The 17,136-nt window shown below is 41.1% G+C and overlaps 1 protein-coding gene across 3 annotated transcripts in view; it reads left to right on the top strand.

Moving 5' to 3' along the window:
- Positions 1-17,136, top strand: part of JMJD1C (jumonji domain containing 1C) — a 174,048-nt gene that overhangs the window by 123,205 nt on the left and 33,707 nt on the right. For all 3 annotated transcript variants that reach the window (XM_068140113.1, XM_068140114.1, XM_068140115.1), the window contains 3 exons: positions 10,180-10,285; positions 15,112-15,236; positions 16,942-17,085. In XM_068140113.1, coding sequence (XP_067996214.1) covers positions 10,180-10,285; positions 15,112-15,236; positions 16,942-17,085 — 375 coding nt within the window. The remainder of the gene's footprint in view (positions 1-10,179; positions 10,286-15,111; positions 15,237-16,941; positions 17,086-17,136) is intronic.

Raw genomic sequence — 17,136 nt, 5'->3', positions numbered from 1 at the left:
GATTAGTATTTTAGCATGTTTCTGATGAGAAAGTGGATATGAAGCACAATGATTTCCATGCATATCACAAATTACTCTATATTTTAGGATTTTAGTAGTGAATTTTAAGCATGCAGTTGAAAAATTTTATTTCAACCATAGAGACTGGGCTTTTATCTACTGTGAATGTTTTCTTTCCTTTTGCTGCCTTCTTACCATCACTGCACACCACTTTGGTATACAACAGGTAAAATCAAGTTAAAGCAGATTTCAGGATGCATAAGGGTTGGTGGCTAAAGTGTGGTGCTTGACAGGCTTCCAAACACCAACAAGTGGTGTAGTTCAGTCTTGTTCTTAATAGGAATGTTTTGGTTGTGTGTGCTAATAGATGTATTGATGGAAAAATATTATGAAGTAGATGAGCATTGTATCGCTTCTAAACACTAAGTGATTCCTGAGTTTACCCCAAGGAGCTTATGGCAGCAACTCCTGAAATGTCCCTGTTTTCTGATTAGCAATTTAATCTTTGGAAGGCCGTTGTTTATCTGTTTTATAAAAGGCACAGCCACCGCTTTCTCCAGTGTTGCAGGAAGCTGTAGTGTTAATCTAAATAAGATATACATCCCAGCTTGTCAGACCTGTTACTTACAGGGAAAATTCCTAAAATGTCTTCAGCAGGTCAGAACAGAGCTCTTAGCACATAAAAAGCACACAGTTATGGCCATGTTGCTTCTGATGCTGTCTTAGAACAGAGGCAGCATTTCCATGTTTGTAAAGAGCTGGGCTTTCTGTTGCCTGTCCTGCCAGACAGTGAAAGAGTCTGCACTGTATCCCTGAGACCAGAGAAGTGTGTCTTCTGAGTGAAATTCTGCAAGAAAGTGTGCTAAGTATTTCCCCCACCTAGATGCAGTGCTACCTTAAATCATATTAGAAATTGATTGTGAAAAGTTCTGTGCTAACACAGTGGTACTCATTTAAAATGTGGGAGAAACACATTTTATTCTGGGCTACCTTGATCATAGCATGCTGGCCAGCACCGTTTCACAGTACTAAGTAACACGTTTTCAGACAAACCCTGGAAAACCACTTGAAAATAAACCGTTACTATAATAATAATTAAGTGGACCAAACTCCACTAAAGCTGTCTTTCAAGGATGTTTTGAAGATACCTGATGTATTCTTTCCTCTTGATAAAAAAATAGCCCAACTGTTGGGATGTCTTTGCAAGGGATTTGTGCTTTGCCCTTAGCCCTCATGAGTTATGAGGGACAAGGAAATGGCAAGTTTTACGTTCCCAGAGCTCCTATTTAGTACATGGGTTTGAGGATCTTTGCAGAAGGGAGTAGGTAGCTCTGTGACTGCTGGTAATCTAAGTTGATGGTGGTTAAACTTGAAGAGCAGAGTCATTCACAAGAGCAAGATTCTCTGGAGCATACTTCTGTGAGGTGGTGTTAATTATTGGGAGCTATTGTCAGTCTGCCACGTACTGGGTGGTGGTTTATACCAGATTTGAATTGAGAGGCCTTTGCTTTTTAATACAGTAAGCTCTTAGTTATCAGTAATCTTGTCAGAGAATACTGTGTTGCTGAGTAATGCAACTGATAAAAGATTTGGTGGAGGTAACTACTGTGAGATAAGAGGTGAACTATCTGGTCTGTCGTCATCTGTGGCTGGGATGTACAGCTTTCCAACTCTGCCAGTTCAAGCTGCCGCAAATATGAGGAAAGGCTGGGGGAGCTGGGTTTGTATAGCCTGGAGAAGAGGAGGCTCAGGGGAGACCTCATTGCTCTCTATAACTACCTGAAAGGTGGTTGTAGCCAGGAAGGGGTTGGTCTCTTCTCTCTAGCAACCAGCACCAGAACAAGGGGACACAGTCTCAAGCTGCACCAGGGGAAATTTAGGCTCGAGGTGAGGAGAAAGTTCTTCACCGAGAGAGTCATTAGCCGTTGGAATGGGCTGCCCAGGGAGGTGGTGGAGTCACCGTCCCTGGAGGTGTTCAAGAGGGGATTGGACGTGGCACTTGGTGCCATGGTCTAGTCATGAGGTCTGTGGTGACAGGTTGGACTCGATGATCTTTGAGGTCTCTTCCAACCTTGGTGATACTGTGATACTGTAAATAACTTCTGCTGTCACCCTGATGCAAGGGAGATACCTTCTGTAAGATGGTCAACCTGAGCAAGAACCAATCTTTTGGCTTGGTTTCTAGGGGCATTAGACTGCCTTTCTAGCAGCTCATAAGTCAGACAACTGGTGATTAAGTGCTTTGTACTTCAACATCCCTCCATCCATATAGCTTGTTCTTCAGCTGATACAATTTGGGGAGTTAGATACCTTCTGAAAACTGTTCACAATTCACATGGTGTCTGGGTCTCAGTTTAAATTTTAATATCGGTGTATGAAGGATTTTTCTCCCATCTACTCACTTAGCTCCTCTCCTTGTTAGCAACAACTTCACTCTGCTAATTGCTTGCTTCAGGGAAATGTCTGCACTTTGAGGTTTCTTTTCCCATAGTGGTGTTGAGCTGCTTAGTAAGTGACTTAAAGGCTTTTTCCTTTATCACCACATGACTTGGGAGTTGCTGAGTGAGGTAGGACCAGTACTCCCTCCCTGTTTCTTTTAGGATAAGATAAACCAAAATGCAAAATTGGGGCAAAGTTACGTATTGCAGAGATGGTGATGATAAATAAATGGAGCCTGCAATGAGGAAGGGGAAGGAAATGTGATTCAGTGGGGGGAAAAAAAAGCAAATGTGTGGCTGTGTCACCAAAATGAGCGAGATGAACATAGATCAGCACTGTTTAAGTGACCTTTCATTCCTTTGTACATGGAGAATGTAGTTTGTACAGACTGCCACTGCAGTGGCCTGAGTGGAGGCTGACAGCCTACCTGCCAGGTTTGTGGTAGGAACCACTTGTTTGGGGATGTCTTCAGATCAGATGCTAAAAGATATCTCTCTCACTCCAGGAGATTTTGCTTTTCTGACCCAGATTGTCACAGCTGCTCAAAGAGGGTGACATAACCTATGAGAATAAGGTCATCTATTTTTATTTGTTATTAATCTTTTTTTTTTTTTTTTCCAAACGAATTAACTGTTGCAAAAGTCACTAGAGCAGTTTTTAGGTCAATTTATGACAGTACCTCCCTGGTGCAGGTTAGGTTTTGCTTATCCTGTGGTGGCTGCTTGCTTCCCTTCTGCATGTGCATTCTGCATGGTGCTCTCATTTCCTTTCTGCCTTTCCATACTAGATTCTCAGCCACAGCTACAGGAGTAATGAACTGACTTGTAAAAGAAGTTCTCAAGCATGCCCTTTTCACCTGAGACCCCAGGAGTCTTCCAGGAAAGCAGTATCTCTGTTTATTTTTGCATTTGTGAACTAAAATCAGGGAGAACATTGGACTTCAAGTCAGATTATTCCCCCCCCACTATGTATTCATGTTTCTAATTTTAATATATTTTCTATAGCATAATATTTTTTATTTCTAATAGAATTTTTCTGGTATTCACAGGGATGTGAGTTAGTCTTCCAGAACTGAGCTAATTGGCGCAATGATGCTGTGTCAAGCCTGAAGTCATGACTTGGAGAAGTGTGCACAGACTGGCTCCCCTAATGCTCAAACCTGATAATTAAAATTTTAAAATCCATGTCAACTCTTAAATTATTGAAGAGGTGAAATGAGGAGGAAGGAGGAGTGTGTGGGGAGATTCATTAGGCATGAGGAAACTGTGGTGGGAACAAAAGAAAAATAGTTGATAGCTTTTCCTGAGAGATGTTTACTGACAGTAGGAAAATTACTGAATTTGTAGGCCTTTTCTCTCACCCCTGTGGTTTTAACTTCCTATTTATAGAAACATATTTGTTGCTGTTAAACGTTGTCTGTAACCCTTAATCTTAGATGTTTGTGGTCCTAAATATCTCTAAACAGCAGTCCTTGTTGGAACAATGCATTCAGAGCCACTTGTTGGGAAGGGATTAGTTAATCTCTGTTGTCTCGCCTGGCCTCTGCATGCATGTAGGGAGAGTGTCACTGCTGTCCTGCCCTTCCCCATGCGACATGCGTCTGTGCACGTGTGAGCAGGCCTGACCTCAGCTCGACTTTGTTTCTGGTTTAGGGGTCAGGGTTGTGCCTTCAAGCTTGACTTAACTGGTTCAGATGTAGCCCCAGCAGCTGCTGGGTTTGAATGAGGTAAATTGTGACTGTGCGCTCAGAGCAGCAGAAAATAGGTCAAGTGTGGGTTGGCTTTACATAGAAAGCGCTGGCGTCGCCTGCTAAGCCTAAACCTCTTCCCTCAGCTCAGACAAAGCCGTTTAAGGTAAACTGGGAAGTTAGGATCTCCCCAAAAAACTTTCTGTCCTTCGGTAGCCTTGATGCTTGTGGCTGGCATTGCCCTTTATGCACAGCCTGGAGCAGGAGGGAGGTTGCCCTAGTTGCAGGGGCAGGCGATGAGCTGAATCAGTGTGTTCCCCCTGGAGCAGTCCCTTCAGGAAAGGCATTTCTCTGCTGGCTTGCATGGAGCAGCACCGCCCTGCAGTCTTCAGCGCCTTTCTGACCTCCTGCCCACCAGCTGCAGTGCTGTGGCAGCTGGGGTAGCCTTTCACTGGTCAGAAAGGAATAAGAAATACGCTGTTTTGTGGTAAAATCCGTCTGCTCAATTTTATGATCTCCCTGTAAGGTTTTGCTGTGGTCTCCATGGCATTGGCATCACCTGCACTTGCCCAGTGATGCCCTTTAGGGTGTTGGTTGCTGCCAGTTTTCCTGTGGTTTAGATTCTCATCTTTAGCTACTGGAAAAATGTCTTGTAGCATAGTAGCCGGTTGCTAACAATCAATAGTTGATGTTCTTTTTAAGATCTTCGGTGTTCTACCTATCCAGAGTTTATGTCACTGTTTGTTTTGTTTGGGTCTTTTAACCCTGCTCAGTCTGACATCAGGCGGGGCAATATTCGGATTAAAGGTTTGTTAGAAAGTTAGCGAAGGAGGTGACAGGGCAGTGATATAATCGGTGATGTCAGGTGACACAACTGGTGTGAGATAAAAGGAAGGAAAAAATGGTAGGTCGTTAACAAGGAATGAAATTAAGGAGAGAATTGTAAGGATCTTTCAAACGGGATAAAAATATGCATGGATATGTTTAAGGCTGTGGTATAGGTAAGGTATTTAAATACTCTTAATTTTTTCGTGTGAGAAAATTACCTGCTAAAAGATGGCACTAGAGCATTAGTCTGAATTCCCATCTTTTTGCTGCCACTGCTCTTTGAAGGTTGCCGTAGCAATGAGTAGGCAGGTGTCAACTTACCTTGTTCCTTGTTTTCTATGCAGCTGAAGTTCCATACAGTTACAAAAATTGTTCAGTGCAAAAAAAGGGAAGAGAAAAAAAAAAGGGGGATGGGGGTGGGCTCATTTTATAGAAACTGTTTTCAAGATGTGCACTCATGAAGCAAGAAGAAAAGGGTTTTTGATGCTTTGATCTCTGCATTTCTTTTGTGGTGTTTGAATTTAAGTACTGACAAAATGCTTATTTCCATGTGCTGTGCATACTGTGTAAACATTGTAAACAGGACTTTCAAGTTGGTTATGTAGTAGTTTTCATTTAATTCATGTCCTAAATTATCAGAAAACCTCTAAGCAGCCAGAGGAAGCTATAGTTAATTAAGCCACAGATGGTGAGGACTAATGTGGTGTTGACCTTTGTAAGGACTGCAAAATCTCCTTAGTCTTTCTCTGTAAAACACTAGCTGAAATGAGTTCTACTGATATTAAAAACCTGTCCTTAATACATTGAAGCCAAATGCAGAGATACTGTGGCCAAGGGAAGACACTTTCCCAAATAAACCTTTGCAGGTTCCTAATGCTCAGCATGTCTTGAGGCTTGGTCTTAAGGACTCTGATGTAAGCTTTATTCCGTGCCCAACACCACTGTTTCTCCATGACTGGTTTTCCCGGATTGTGTTTTGTCAGTTCTCCTCTTCTCCTTTGCTGAAAACAGGGAGTTGACAGTTGACTGGAGTTTCTGTGCTCTCCTATGAACAGCATGTAGACTGTGTGATTTGGGGGTAGCAATGACTACTTGGATCCACCTTTGAGTTGCTATTTTGTGCTCCAGAGTTTCACCTCTCAATGTAATGAAGTCCTTTCTGCCTCTTGAGTTGGTGAAGAATGACTTGGAGAAGTGCTGTGAAATGTTGAGGGGAAAAATCTTTCTACAATAGTTCAAGTCTTGTTGGGAAGGTAGAGAGCTGTGGAAATGTGCAGGCATTCCCACCACAGACATGCCTGGCTACCCAAAATAGAAAAAGTTTGTGGTCACTTGAGCCTTTCAGAAGGTGCTTTGTATGATCTCTGGGCAGTTTGACTCATTCAGGGATGCCTCTCAATATCTTGGACAGTATTTTGTTTGTGGACAGGGCTTGAGTAGGAGAATTCTGTATGTATTTGATTCTGACTTCTTTTTCTGTGGGTACTGTCTTTTAAATTCCTGTTTGATCATCATGACTTGGAGGAATTTTGATGTACTATAAGTGATCTGCACTTGTTCACCTGTGGCTTTGGTTGACAAAATAGGTTTGTCTGAATAACCTCTCTGCAAATGCTTTTCTGAACAAAGATTTCTACATTCTGGTTAGGGCAATGTGATAATTTTGAACTAGTGGTATGGTCTGTAGTTTCCAACCTGCTCTGTCATGTTTGACCAGAAGAATAGATATGTGAGAACAACACTGGATCACTTTGTTACTTGGGAAAATGTCATTCTTTATCCTTTTCAGGACTTCAAGCATGTCCTCAGCAGGTGAGAATTAACACCTAGAGAGATGCAGCTGACTCAAGTGTTCGTCAGATAATTAAGCAGAAAGTCTACTGCAACAGAAGTTAATTCCTCTTTTGGTCTGAAAAGAAGGGAGAATACCAGCAAAGATCTAAAAGCTTGGCTTGGCATAGGTTGGCAAGCTTCTGATAGTCACATTGCTTCATGTGACTGTCTTCCAGAAGGGCAGGAAGGATTATCTGGACCATGTCTTTCTAATCCATGCACCCTTTGTCTTCCCAGTATTGCCTGTAGTCATTTGTGGAGCAAGGGCCACTGCTGTGTGAAGTACCTAAACAGCTTCTTAAAGGAGATTAGAACAAGAAAAATGCAGTCCCATTTATTTGATTTGCATTCTGATTTGTATTTCATAATGATTTCAAACCAGCATTAACATCCTCCTGGAGGAGTCACCCAGGACGTGGAAAAACTAGTCTAGGAGAGAGGGTACCCTACATACTGCTGTAAGTAAAAATACTTTAAAAGGAGGAAAAGTCTGGAGGAAGTCTGCAGGGCATTTAATTCTTCTGTGTGTTAGTCTGTCAAACTTGTTACTTCAACCAAGAAGGAGGGGAAAACTGAAGGTCATCATTGCCAAGGTTCAAATCTGTAAACAGTGTTGTTGTTTCTCAAGCAATATAACTACAAGGTAAGGAAAGGAGCTGGGCACTGCAGTCATCTGCTTATCTTTAGTGCCAAGGCTGGGAAGAGACTCCACCTCACCAGCCTTGCTTGGGGCTCTTTCTCCCCATTTTGTGTGCTAAAGCTGTGCTTAAGGCCATAACTTTATAGTTTAACACGAGGCAGTTAATTTCCTGGCTTTTAGATGTTCAAATGTAAAGATTAATGATGGGACAAAGTCAGTGAGAGCACACACTTATTTCATCAGTTGTGTAGTACCTACACAAACGAACAGAAGCTTTGGGATTTGGGGAACCTTTTTTTTTCCTTCTCAGTATCCTGATAACTGAGTTTGTCATCACTGATTTCTGTTGACTACTGCATATCTAGAAGCAAAACACTTCCCTTTTTCTTTCTTCTTTGCAGGAATTGATGATATGTGGAAAGGTATATTTTGTGTATATTTAGAAACCCTGGGTTCATTGTTGCATCTTTACGTAATCCCAGTCATACCTGCATGTGCTTTGTGTAATGGATCTTTGACCTGGCTTGTGCCTTTTGTAGCTCAGCTTTTGCCAAGCCTGAGGAGATGGACTTTGCAGTCTCCTGTCCTAAGTGTTCACACAATCACTCTCCATCAGAGAGACATGCATCTGAATAGGAGATAGAAGTAAAAGATTGAAATGTATTGTCTCTAGGATCACCACTGTCTTCAGTGCCAAGATCAAAGAAGGCAAAGGTGCTTAGATGGGAAATCTGAAAAGAAGTAAAAGTGGAGTGAGTGAGTGGCCTTAAGAAACAGAAGGGGAGCTCAAGACAACTTTGGAGACTCAAAAGCTTTGCATAAAGAACTCATTGAAATAGAAAAATATCAAGAGTAACAGCTCTGACTTGTGGTGGTACCTAACCGATGATATGGTCTTGAAGATACAAGTTGTCTTAGGTGACACTGAAGGATTTATTCAGAATCTGTGAGATCTGTGTATTAACCACTTCCAAAAAGTCAGCCAGGCTTCAGTATAGCAGTGCCTTAGTCTATTGCTTAGATCTAATGCTTTGTGGATCTGAGAAGGGAGATTTTTGGTACAGAAATCTCTTAGAGATACTGTGAAAGAGAGTGCAATAGGGAGGAGGGCAGATGAATGATCATCACAGTTCTGGTTCCAGAGTACACTGGGTTTCCCTGGCAAATCATTCCTTCTTTCCAGTGGTGTAGCTTCTGTGTGTAGGGTGAATGCACAGCAAAGCAGAACAGTTAATATATTTTTATATTGCTTCTGAGGTGAAGTGTTTTGCTAGTCTGCCACCCTTGAAGAAATGTTAGTATTGACCCTCTTGTCCCTCTAGCAATGCTAGCAACGTACTTACCTCTTTGGTGTTTTTAATGTGGTTGAAGTCCTGTTGATCTTCCTCGTTAAGTTTGTTCCACTTTATATGTATTAAAAGAATCACCATGACTATTCCTTTTGGATCTGAGGCCATATCCTTTTCAAAGACACAAGGAGAGGGTAATTTTCTCTAATAACCAAAGCATTGATGCATTCTCCCTAATGGGCCACGGCAAATATTCAAGCGAATTTTGAATTGGAAATAAACATCCTGTGATCAGTGGGTTAGCAGGAGTAATCTAGTCCAAATGAATGAGAAATTGCTCATGTCACTTGAGGGCCTGTCAGCAATGCACAATTCCCTGAGTGTTGCTTGTATCTTTTTATTCTATGGCTGAAGTTCTTCATAATAAATTGTGAAATATTAAGGAACTTGTTTGAGATGGAGGAAAGAAATTATCTGATCTTAGCTGCAGTACTGATACAACATTTTACATTTTGTATGTGGAGAATTGCTCTGATTATTGTAGTTGTCTGAAGTTCTCTTGGTACAAGTGACTCTTCCTGCAGCTCACAGATTTCCAAGACTGTCTTGGCATCAGGAGTCACCAGGCTGTGGTGCAGCTTTGCTTGTCTGCTACAGCCTTAAAGGCAGAAATAGCAAGTTTGTTTTGGAATAGAGAAATAGGAATTCTAAGAGTCTAAAGATGAATGACGATTTAAACCCCGCTTTCAAGGATGCAAAACAAATTTTGTGCCTAGTTTTGACTTGTCAGGAGGACAATGCCACCAAATGTCTCAATTTCTCAGACAGTGTCCTGCTCAAATAGTGAAAAAGAACCTTTCAGGAGACTTGAATATAATAAAAATTGGTGTCTCTTATTTGAAATTATCTAATTAATTAAGGCCTACATACTTGAAAATCAGTACTGGTGTTTCTGTCAGGATACAGCTGTCTCTTATGTGTTATCCTTGTGGGTTTTCTGTCTCTGTGCTCAATACGTCCATATTACATTTCATAGAGAATGGAAAAAGATCTTTTTAAAAGAAGAAAGTTTCACTTAATTGTTATCTCAACAATTCTTTCTGCATACCTGTAAACATTGAAATCCTTAGAGGCCAATTTTAGCTTGTAGCAAGACAGCATTTATGAAAGTGTGATCCTATTAATAGCTTACAAGTCTGGCCACATGTAGGATCTGCCATCCCATGTTCCCACGAAATAACCTGGAGCACTGTGTTACGCTTTTAACTTGTCTGGGGTTCGGTTGGTTTTTGGTTGGTGTGTTTTTGGGCTTTGTTTTCTGAACACAATGCAGGGATTTGTAGGTGGTCAGTAAAATTAACATCACACTACTTAATATTATACACTAAAATACATCTAGGAAAATAAACTGAAATGTTACAAGTAAACATAACATATGGTTCTTTTTTTAATCTCTACTTTAGGACGACGTAGACAGTCTAAACCCAGTTCTCAGGGATAACCCGCAGTTACATGAGGAGGTAAAAGCCTGGGTAAAGGAACAAAAGGTTCAGGAGATTTTTATGCAAGGTAATTATGTGGGCAATTATGTTATTTTTATTCTGTATTAGCTAGTTTAAGGCCATTAGATGTGGGACTCATCCCATAGCATTTGTGATTTAATGGAGAATGTATTTCTAACTTGGAAGTTATTTTTTTGGAAGTATTTGTGGATACAAGAAAACGAGACTGTTTAAGAAGCTGTGCCTGCCTTCTTCAGACTGCACTTAACTTGTTTCAGTTATTACAGCAAAACCTGGATATTAGTTATCTGAACACAGATGTTTTATACAGTTTGGTGTGAAAATAAGTGTGTATGAATGGCAACTACACATCTTTCAGCATGCTTACAACTGCTTTATGCTGTCAGTGTTACTATTACAAGTGGTATCTTCTCAGGTACTTGTCTGTGCTTCTGGCTCTTCATAGTTCTGTCACAGATGAAGAATAGTTTCAGATCCTCACCTCATACCCTCACCCTCTGATGGAAAAGTGCCTTTCAAATCACTTATGATTTTGTAACTGTTCTAATGTCGTAAGGCTGCAGCAAATGCAGGCATCATTTTCACACTGTAGATGCAAGTTACATGAAAACTGCGGCGAGTTAGAATAAGTTTTGGTTGAATCTTGCTGTATTATATGCACTCTTAGTGCAGTCATTAACTTCCTGCAGAATGGACAGGCAACTCTACAGAGGCACTCGTATCAGTGGTAGGCAGAAATTAACCTCTGTGGATCTGGATTAAGATCCCCATGCAAGCAGTAAAGTGGTTTGAAAATAGAAACACTTAAGCAGTCATTTTGTAAGTTAATATTGGGAGGGGAGCATAAATAATCTGGTATTTAAGGATGGTGCTGAGGTTTGCGTGCTGTCCAGTTTCTTTGTAAAATTAAGCTTGGAAGACCAAAGGAATATAGTAAGTGTAATACCAAAGTTACAGAAAAAATGTTGTCTTTCCTTCTGCAGAGTTCCTAATTTGACTAGATGTGATTATCCTTATGAGCCATAGGGAAAGGAGGCTGGAAAAAGCCATGTGTGGAATTGTGTAGATAGTAAGTTATATGTCAGTGTTGGTCATTTTAGATTTGATCTTGCTATCCTCAGATCCAATGTGAATTAATAGCCTGTTGATGAAATTTACAGCCAAAACTGGATTGAGAGGTGATGTGAAATCAAATTAGGGCTATATGAAAAGGAAACTAAAATTGAGATTGTTTATTCTATTTCATTAGAGTAACAGTAACAAGACAGTTAATTACAAAAATCTCTGTGCACAGTGGTGCAGAATCAATACTTGAGCAAAGGCCCAACAACACTGAAATAGGCATCTAAATTAAACTGCCAGCCCATCAGGCACACAACTCATTTTTACATTGTCATTTCAGAAACCATATTTATAGCTTTATATAGAATTTTATATAACTGCTCAAACAGATGTTTGAATGCTTAGAAGTGCTCAAATTAGGAGTATTTTAGATGATGAGACGAATCTAACCCAAATGTCCTTACAGGCTTGTTCTCCTCATCCAAGGTGAAGCTGCATTTCCACTCTCACCTACTGTGATGCAGAGTCAAGTCTGATGCAGTGTCAATCACTTGGGCAGTGATATGCCATCCACTTCCAGGGCCTTTGCTGTGCCACTGCCTCAGCCCCACAGAGGTGGTCAGCCAGCAGAGACTGCTGTTGTATTCTCCTGGGGCACAGTCTGCTCTTGGGCACTGAGACTGCATTTGGCACAGACCTTTCCATGTCTCACAGACAGCCCTCTAGCAGTGCTAGCTGCTGCAGTCTAGTCTTGTTACCCTTCTTTTCTCCTCCCTCCTCTGGTTTTCTTCACCTTCCCCGTTATTACCATTTTCCTGTTCCCTACAATTTAAGCAGCATTTTTAGTTCTGTCTTGTCTAGACACATCTATTAAGGTTTGTTACCACATTCTCTTCATCCTCTACAGCATTTTTAGAATCTGGCCTTTCCCTTGTTGTCTGTGATGCTGAAGCCTTCACCTTAATATTTTCGGCTTGACTATCACAGTTAAAATTTAGCTTAGCTGAAGAAAGAGGGTTGGAGGAAAACATTAAAATCAGGTTACAAGTGTTTGAGAAGAAAGCTGGCAGTTGGAGGAGGGGGAATTCTAGTCCAAACCAGTCCAATTATTTACAAGAATGAGGCAAAAGAAAAAAATTTGGCCCTTGCGACCTTTTCTTTGGGTGGCTGTCGTAGCAGCGTGCTTTGCAGTAGGGATTGTTGGTTTGTCAGCGAAGTAATTTATTCCTTAATTTTAAAAACAAACTCCTCCCAAACTTAGCCAAGTTGAAAGCTTTTTGGACAAATAAAACCGTCTCAAGAAACTTAGTAAGGTGTCTTTGATTTTATTTTTATTACTGTTTTTAACAAATCAAGTATTTTCATTTTTTTCTTGCTGTTAGATTTATCACTACAATTTCTGGGGCTTGTGTTTATAATAATCCTGTTGAAAGGCTGAGTGTTCTTCAGCCTTTAAGATATTTCCTGATAGTACTGCACAGGCTGTTCCAACAATGTGTAGCTGAGGGTGATTCATCCAGGGACTGGAGACAAACAAAGCCAGGCTTTTCCTGTAATGGCTGCTTGTGGCTGGGCTAGGCTGGAGCTGAGCTGTCCTGTGTCGTATGACTGTAGTTTAATGTTTCTCCTTCCTGACACGCCAGCAGCATGTAGAAAAAGAAAACTCCTCCACTGTTTCTAAAGGTAGATGAAGTATTTTTTAAAAATAGATAGGGTAACAGCTGGGATGAAGGGCAGATGCAGATTAGAATGAGGAGTATGAGAGGAAAGAAACTGTCACTGGGTCAGTGAGGAAAAGTATGAGAGAAGCTGCGAGCTGACAGAGAAGGAAGGTTGGAGCTTTTGTAAGCTGAGAAGACTGAGAAAGGACTTGGAAGCCAGAGGCCTGGAATTGTAAATGCTAAAAGGAGACAAGAAGCTGAGTAGAGGCAAGAGGCTGGTTCTAGTTATGCAAAAGACTGAAAATCATTGTGCAGTTAACAGCAGAATGCAAGAGAGGAGGAGCTGGTATAAGAAAGTAGGAACAGGAAATTTGCACAGAGACACAGGCAAAATACTACTGAGACTGAGCATGACAGAGCTTTGGGAAAGGCATTAAAAGTTCAAGAGATGGAGAATGCAGTTGGGTCAGACAGCCTGAAGTGTGGGAGCTGAGCTGGAGGCGTTTTACAGGGGCATATGGAGTAAGAGTTGGAGAGAAGCCGTCAGGAAACGTGTCCCCGTGGGAACCCTGTCTGGTCCAAGACCAAGAATGTGAGACAAAAGCTTGTAGATTCTTCCTCTTTTTATGGCCATATATATCAATGATTGGCAGTGCCTGTGCTGGTGCACTTCTCCTTGTCGGTGCAGCTGGAAATGTGTTCTGAGGATGAGTTGATGCTGGTAGCTCAGAGCGTTCAGTGGGTTGCTGGTGATGCTTCACTAGCAGTGAATGATGTGGTGAAAGAAGGTGCCATTGCATGGTGTTTCTTTCCCAGCTGGTTTAATACATAGATAATCACATGCAAAAGGTATTCAAAAGGCCTTGCTGAGGTTCCAGAATTAAACTGAGACAGACCACTTGTAAATCTCTAAATTATTACTGCTTTTGCATTTCTCTTGATCTCTCAAATGTTGACATTAAAAACAGTCCTTATGATCATACACATTCTTGTACAGAAGGTATAATGGACCCAGTTGTGTCAACATGGATATTTTACTACAGAAAGCTGTAACCTGTGAGGTCCCTGGCCTGTTTGCTGCAGATGTTTGAGCTTGCTTCATGTACTGGGCAGGGGTTGGAAAAAATGATCTTTAGGAAAGACGGGGGAATTGTGGCTATACCTCTACAGTTGTGCAACTAAACACTCACACGTCATCTAAGATTTTGTAGGTTGTTAATGTCTAGTTTTGCTTCCATTCCTGGGACCTGATTGAGGAAGTAGCAAAACTTAGAGACAGTTGGAACTGAACTCTGTAGCAGTGTTGCTTTGTCATGTGGACAGAATGCTATACAAACGCTTCAGTATGATGAAATCTAGGGTCCTGATGATCAAGTGAGACACTGACCATGAATAAAATTGTTGAATCTCAATTTTGGGGTCTTGAAACAAACTATAAATTAAGTACTGTAACACACTGTCTCTCCACTCTCATGGGCTTATGGAGGTGGATTAAATGGACCTTTACAAAGGGATACTGTGCAAGCTTTCTTTGCTAGTGATGTGTCTGAAAAGGCTAAGACTTTATAAAGTCTGCATAGTGTGTGGTTTGTTGAGTGTTCTGTGTGGCCATAGCGGGGACAGGATCACTCAGCTGCCTTTCTGACTGCTGTAATGGAGAGAAACAGTGGTTGCTTATGGGAAAGACTTGGCACATGCAGAGCCCAACCACCAAGATGTAAATCTTTTTTGCCAGCAAAGCATCTGGGCATGTGACTGGCCTGTTAAATAGCTTCTGTATAACCTGCTGCTGACACTTTCTAGCCTTTCAGATTACTTTTTTATGGTCACTGTGTGTAGGCAGGAATTCCTCCCATTATTTGTCATCATGGTTGCAGAAAGATTTCGATAGATAAGAAAATTACATGTTGAAAATGTTAGCAGAGTTGACCTTACAGCATACTTAAAGGTACCATTTGCAATCCAAAATGTCTTCCTGAAAACAATCCACGGGCCGTGCTGTGCCAGCATTGCTTGTAGTTTGCTGCCCATGCCATGCACAGTGTATCCTTGCTGTGAAGCATAAAACCCAGGAATGCCCATTTATGCTTGTTTTTTCGCTGAATTCCTGAATGGCTTTTCTTTTTTTTCTTGTTTCCCCCTGCTGAAGGTCCGTACTCCTTAAATGGTTACAGGGTGAGAGTGTACAGACAGGATTCTGCCACCCAGTGGTTCACTGGTATCATCACCCATCATGATCTCTTTACCCGCACTATGGTTGTTATGAATGACCAGGTGAGTTTGATATGAAAACAAGTTTCACATAAGTCACACATTAATAATTGTAAAACATTTGTTGTGGTACTCTTAAATACCCTGAGTTACTCAGTTGCAGCAGAGCAAGTCTAATCCCTGCACTGCAAGTACAATGTGACTTTGTGTTGGGCAAGTGCTTAAAACTGTCCTGAAGCTGAACCTTTGTGCAATGAGATGATTAATACCAGTCCCTACAGTTGGGCTTTTATTCTGCTGTCACTATATGAATAGTGAAGTCTTTGAAGTGAAACCATCTAGTTTTAAGAACTGGTCTTTGCTGTCAGATCTCTTCTTGACACCAAAACCTTTTAGCACCACGGTAGTGATGACTTCTTCCAAGTAATTGCAGTGTATTGAATTAAGCATTCTCCCGCAACCCTAGTGTACGTTTACTCGTGGTGGAGTTTAGTTGTATTTGTGAAATTGATGTTGTAGAAAGAATTTATGCTGGTATTTGTAGTGGCAGTAAAATTCTATTTCATAAGGATGCAGAGCTGTTGGAGCCCAGAGGCAGGCCACAAAGATGATTCAAGGGCTGGGTAGGCTGAGGGAGCTGGAGTGGTTCAGCCTAGAGAAGACTCCAGGGGCACCTTAGAGCTACCTTCCAATACCTGAAGGGATCCTACAGGAAAGATGGAGAGGGACTTCTCATCAGGGTGCCTAGCAATCAGACAAGGAGGAGTGATTTGAAGCTGAGGGAGAGGTTTAACTAGATCTTAGGAAATTCTTCAGTATGAGGATGGTGAGACTCTGGAATAGGCTTCCCTGGGAGGTTGTGGATGCCTCCTCCCCGGGGGTGTTCAAGACCAGGCTGGATGAGGCCTTGAGTCACCAAGTCTAGTTGAGAGGCGTCCCTGCCTGTGGTGGGGAAGCTGGAGTAGATGATCTCCAAGGTCCTTTCCAACCTAAGCCATAGCCATACTATGATTCTGTGATTTCAGGAGACCAGAATAATGACTTAGTGTTACCATAGCAAATGACCTGTCTGCTTTGAAATGAGTGACAAAATCATAGGTGACAATAAAAATTTCATACTAATCTAATGCTCAAATACATTATTTCCCTTAAATTGCTCTGATCAATTTTACCCAAATACTAGAGATTACTTTTTTGGCTTTGTGACATTGATTAGCATTTCCTTCTTTCTGAAATACCCCTCGCTAGTAACACTTTTGACTATCTTTTGAGTTCTTGTCTCCACTTGTTTTGGTTCTTTGTGTTCAGCAGTTTTACTTCTGTTGGAAGCAATATTGTAACAGGCTTCTGCAGTGTGAATGAGTTTTACAAACTCTCTGTGTTGTGATGGCTATTGCATTAAGTAATACTTAAAAGCTCAGTGTCTTTACATTTCAAATTAGACGGTCAGTAAATGGCGAGAAGGGAGTGGTGGTGGGGTATTTCTTCATTAAAAAACAATACAGAAAAACTTTTAAAGGAAGTTTTTTTTAGTGGTATGACTAGTGTAAAGACATGTACTTTAGTTTTACTCTATGCCCAGCTTTTGTCCAAAGTCATATGTCAGTTCTACTTGTCAGGATTAAGTAGGCTTTTCTCTGATTAGTCTTTAGCACACAAAATAGACTGATGAAACACTGATACAGAAAAATACAGACTGAGCAGTGTCTGGTGTCTGAACATCTGCTGATTTTCTTCCTCTTTTTTTTTTTTTTTTTAATTAAACCAGGTGTTAGAACCTCAGAATGTTGATCCTTCTATGGTTCAGATGACCTTTCTAGATGATGTTGTTCACTCTTTGTTGAAAGGTGAAAATATTGGCATCACTTCACGCCGACGATCTCGTTCCAACCAGAACAGCAACACAGTCCACGTAGCTACATTTATCTTTCTACCTAAGTATTTTTGTATATTGCTAATGCTA

The sequence above is a fragment of the Melanerpes formicivorus genome, unplaced genomic scaffold, assembly GCF_026170545.1.
Source record: "Melanerpes formicivorus ecotype bairdi unplaced genomic scaffold, bMelFor1.0.p_v2 SCAF_6, whole genome shotgun sequence".
Classification (NCBI taxonomy): domain Eukaryota; kingdom Metazoa; phylum Chordata; class Aves; order Piciformes; family Picidae; genus Melanerpes; species Melanerpes formicivorus.
The sequence above is the reverse complement of the archived record's forward strand: the minus strand, read 5'-3'. Positions and strand labels throughout refer to the sequence as shown.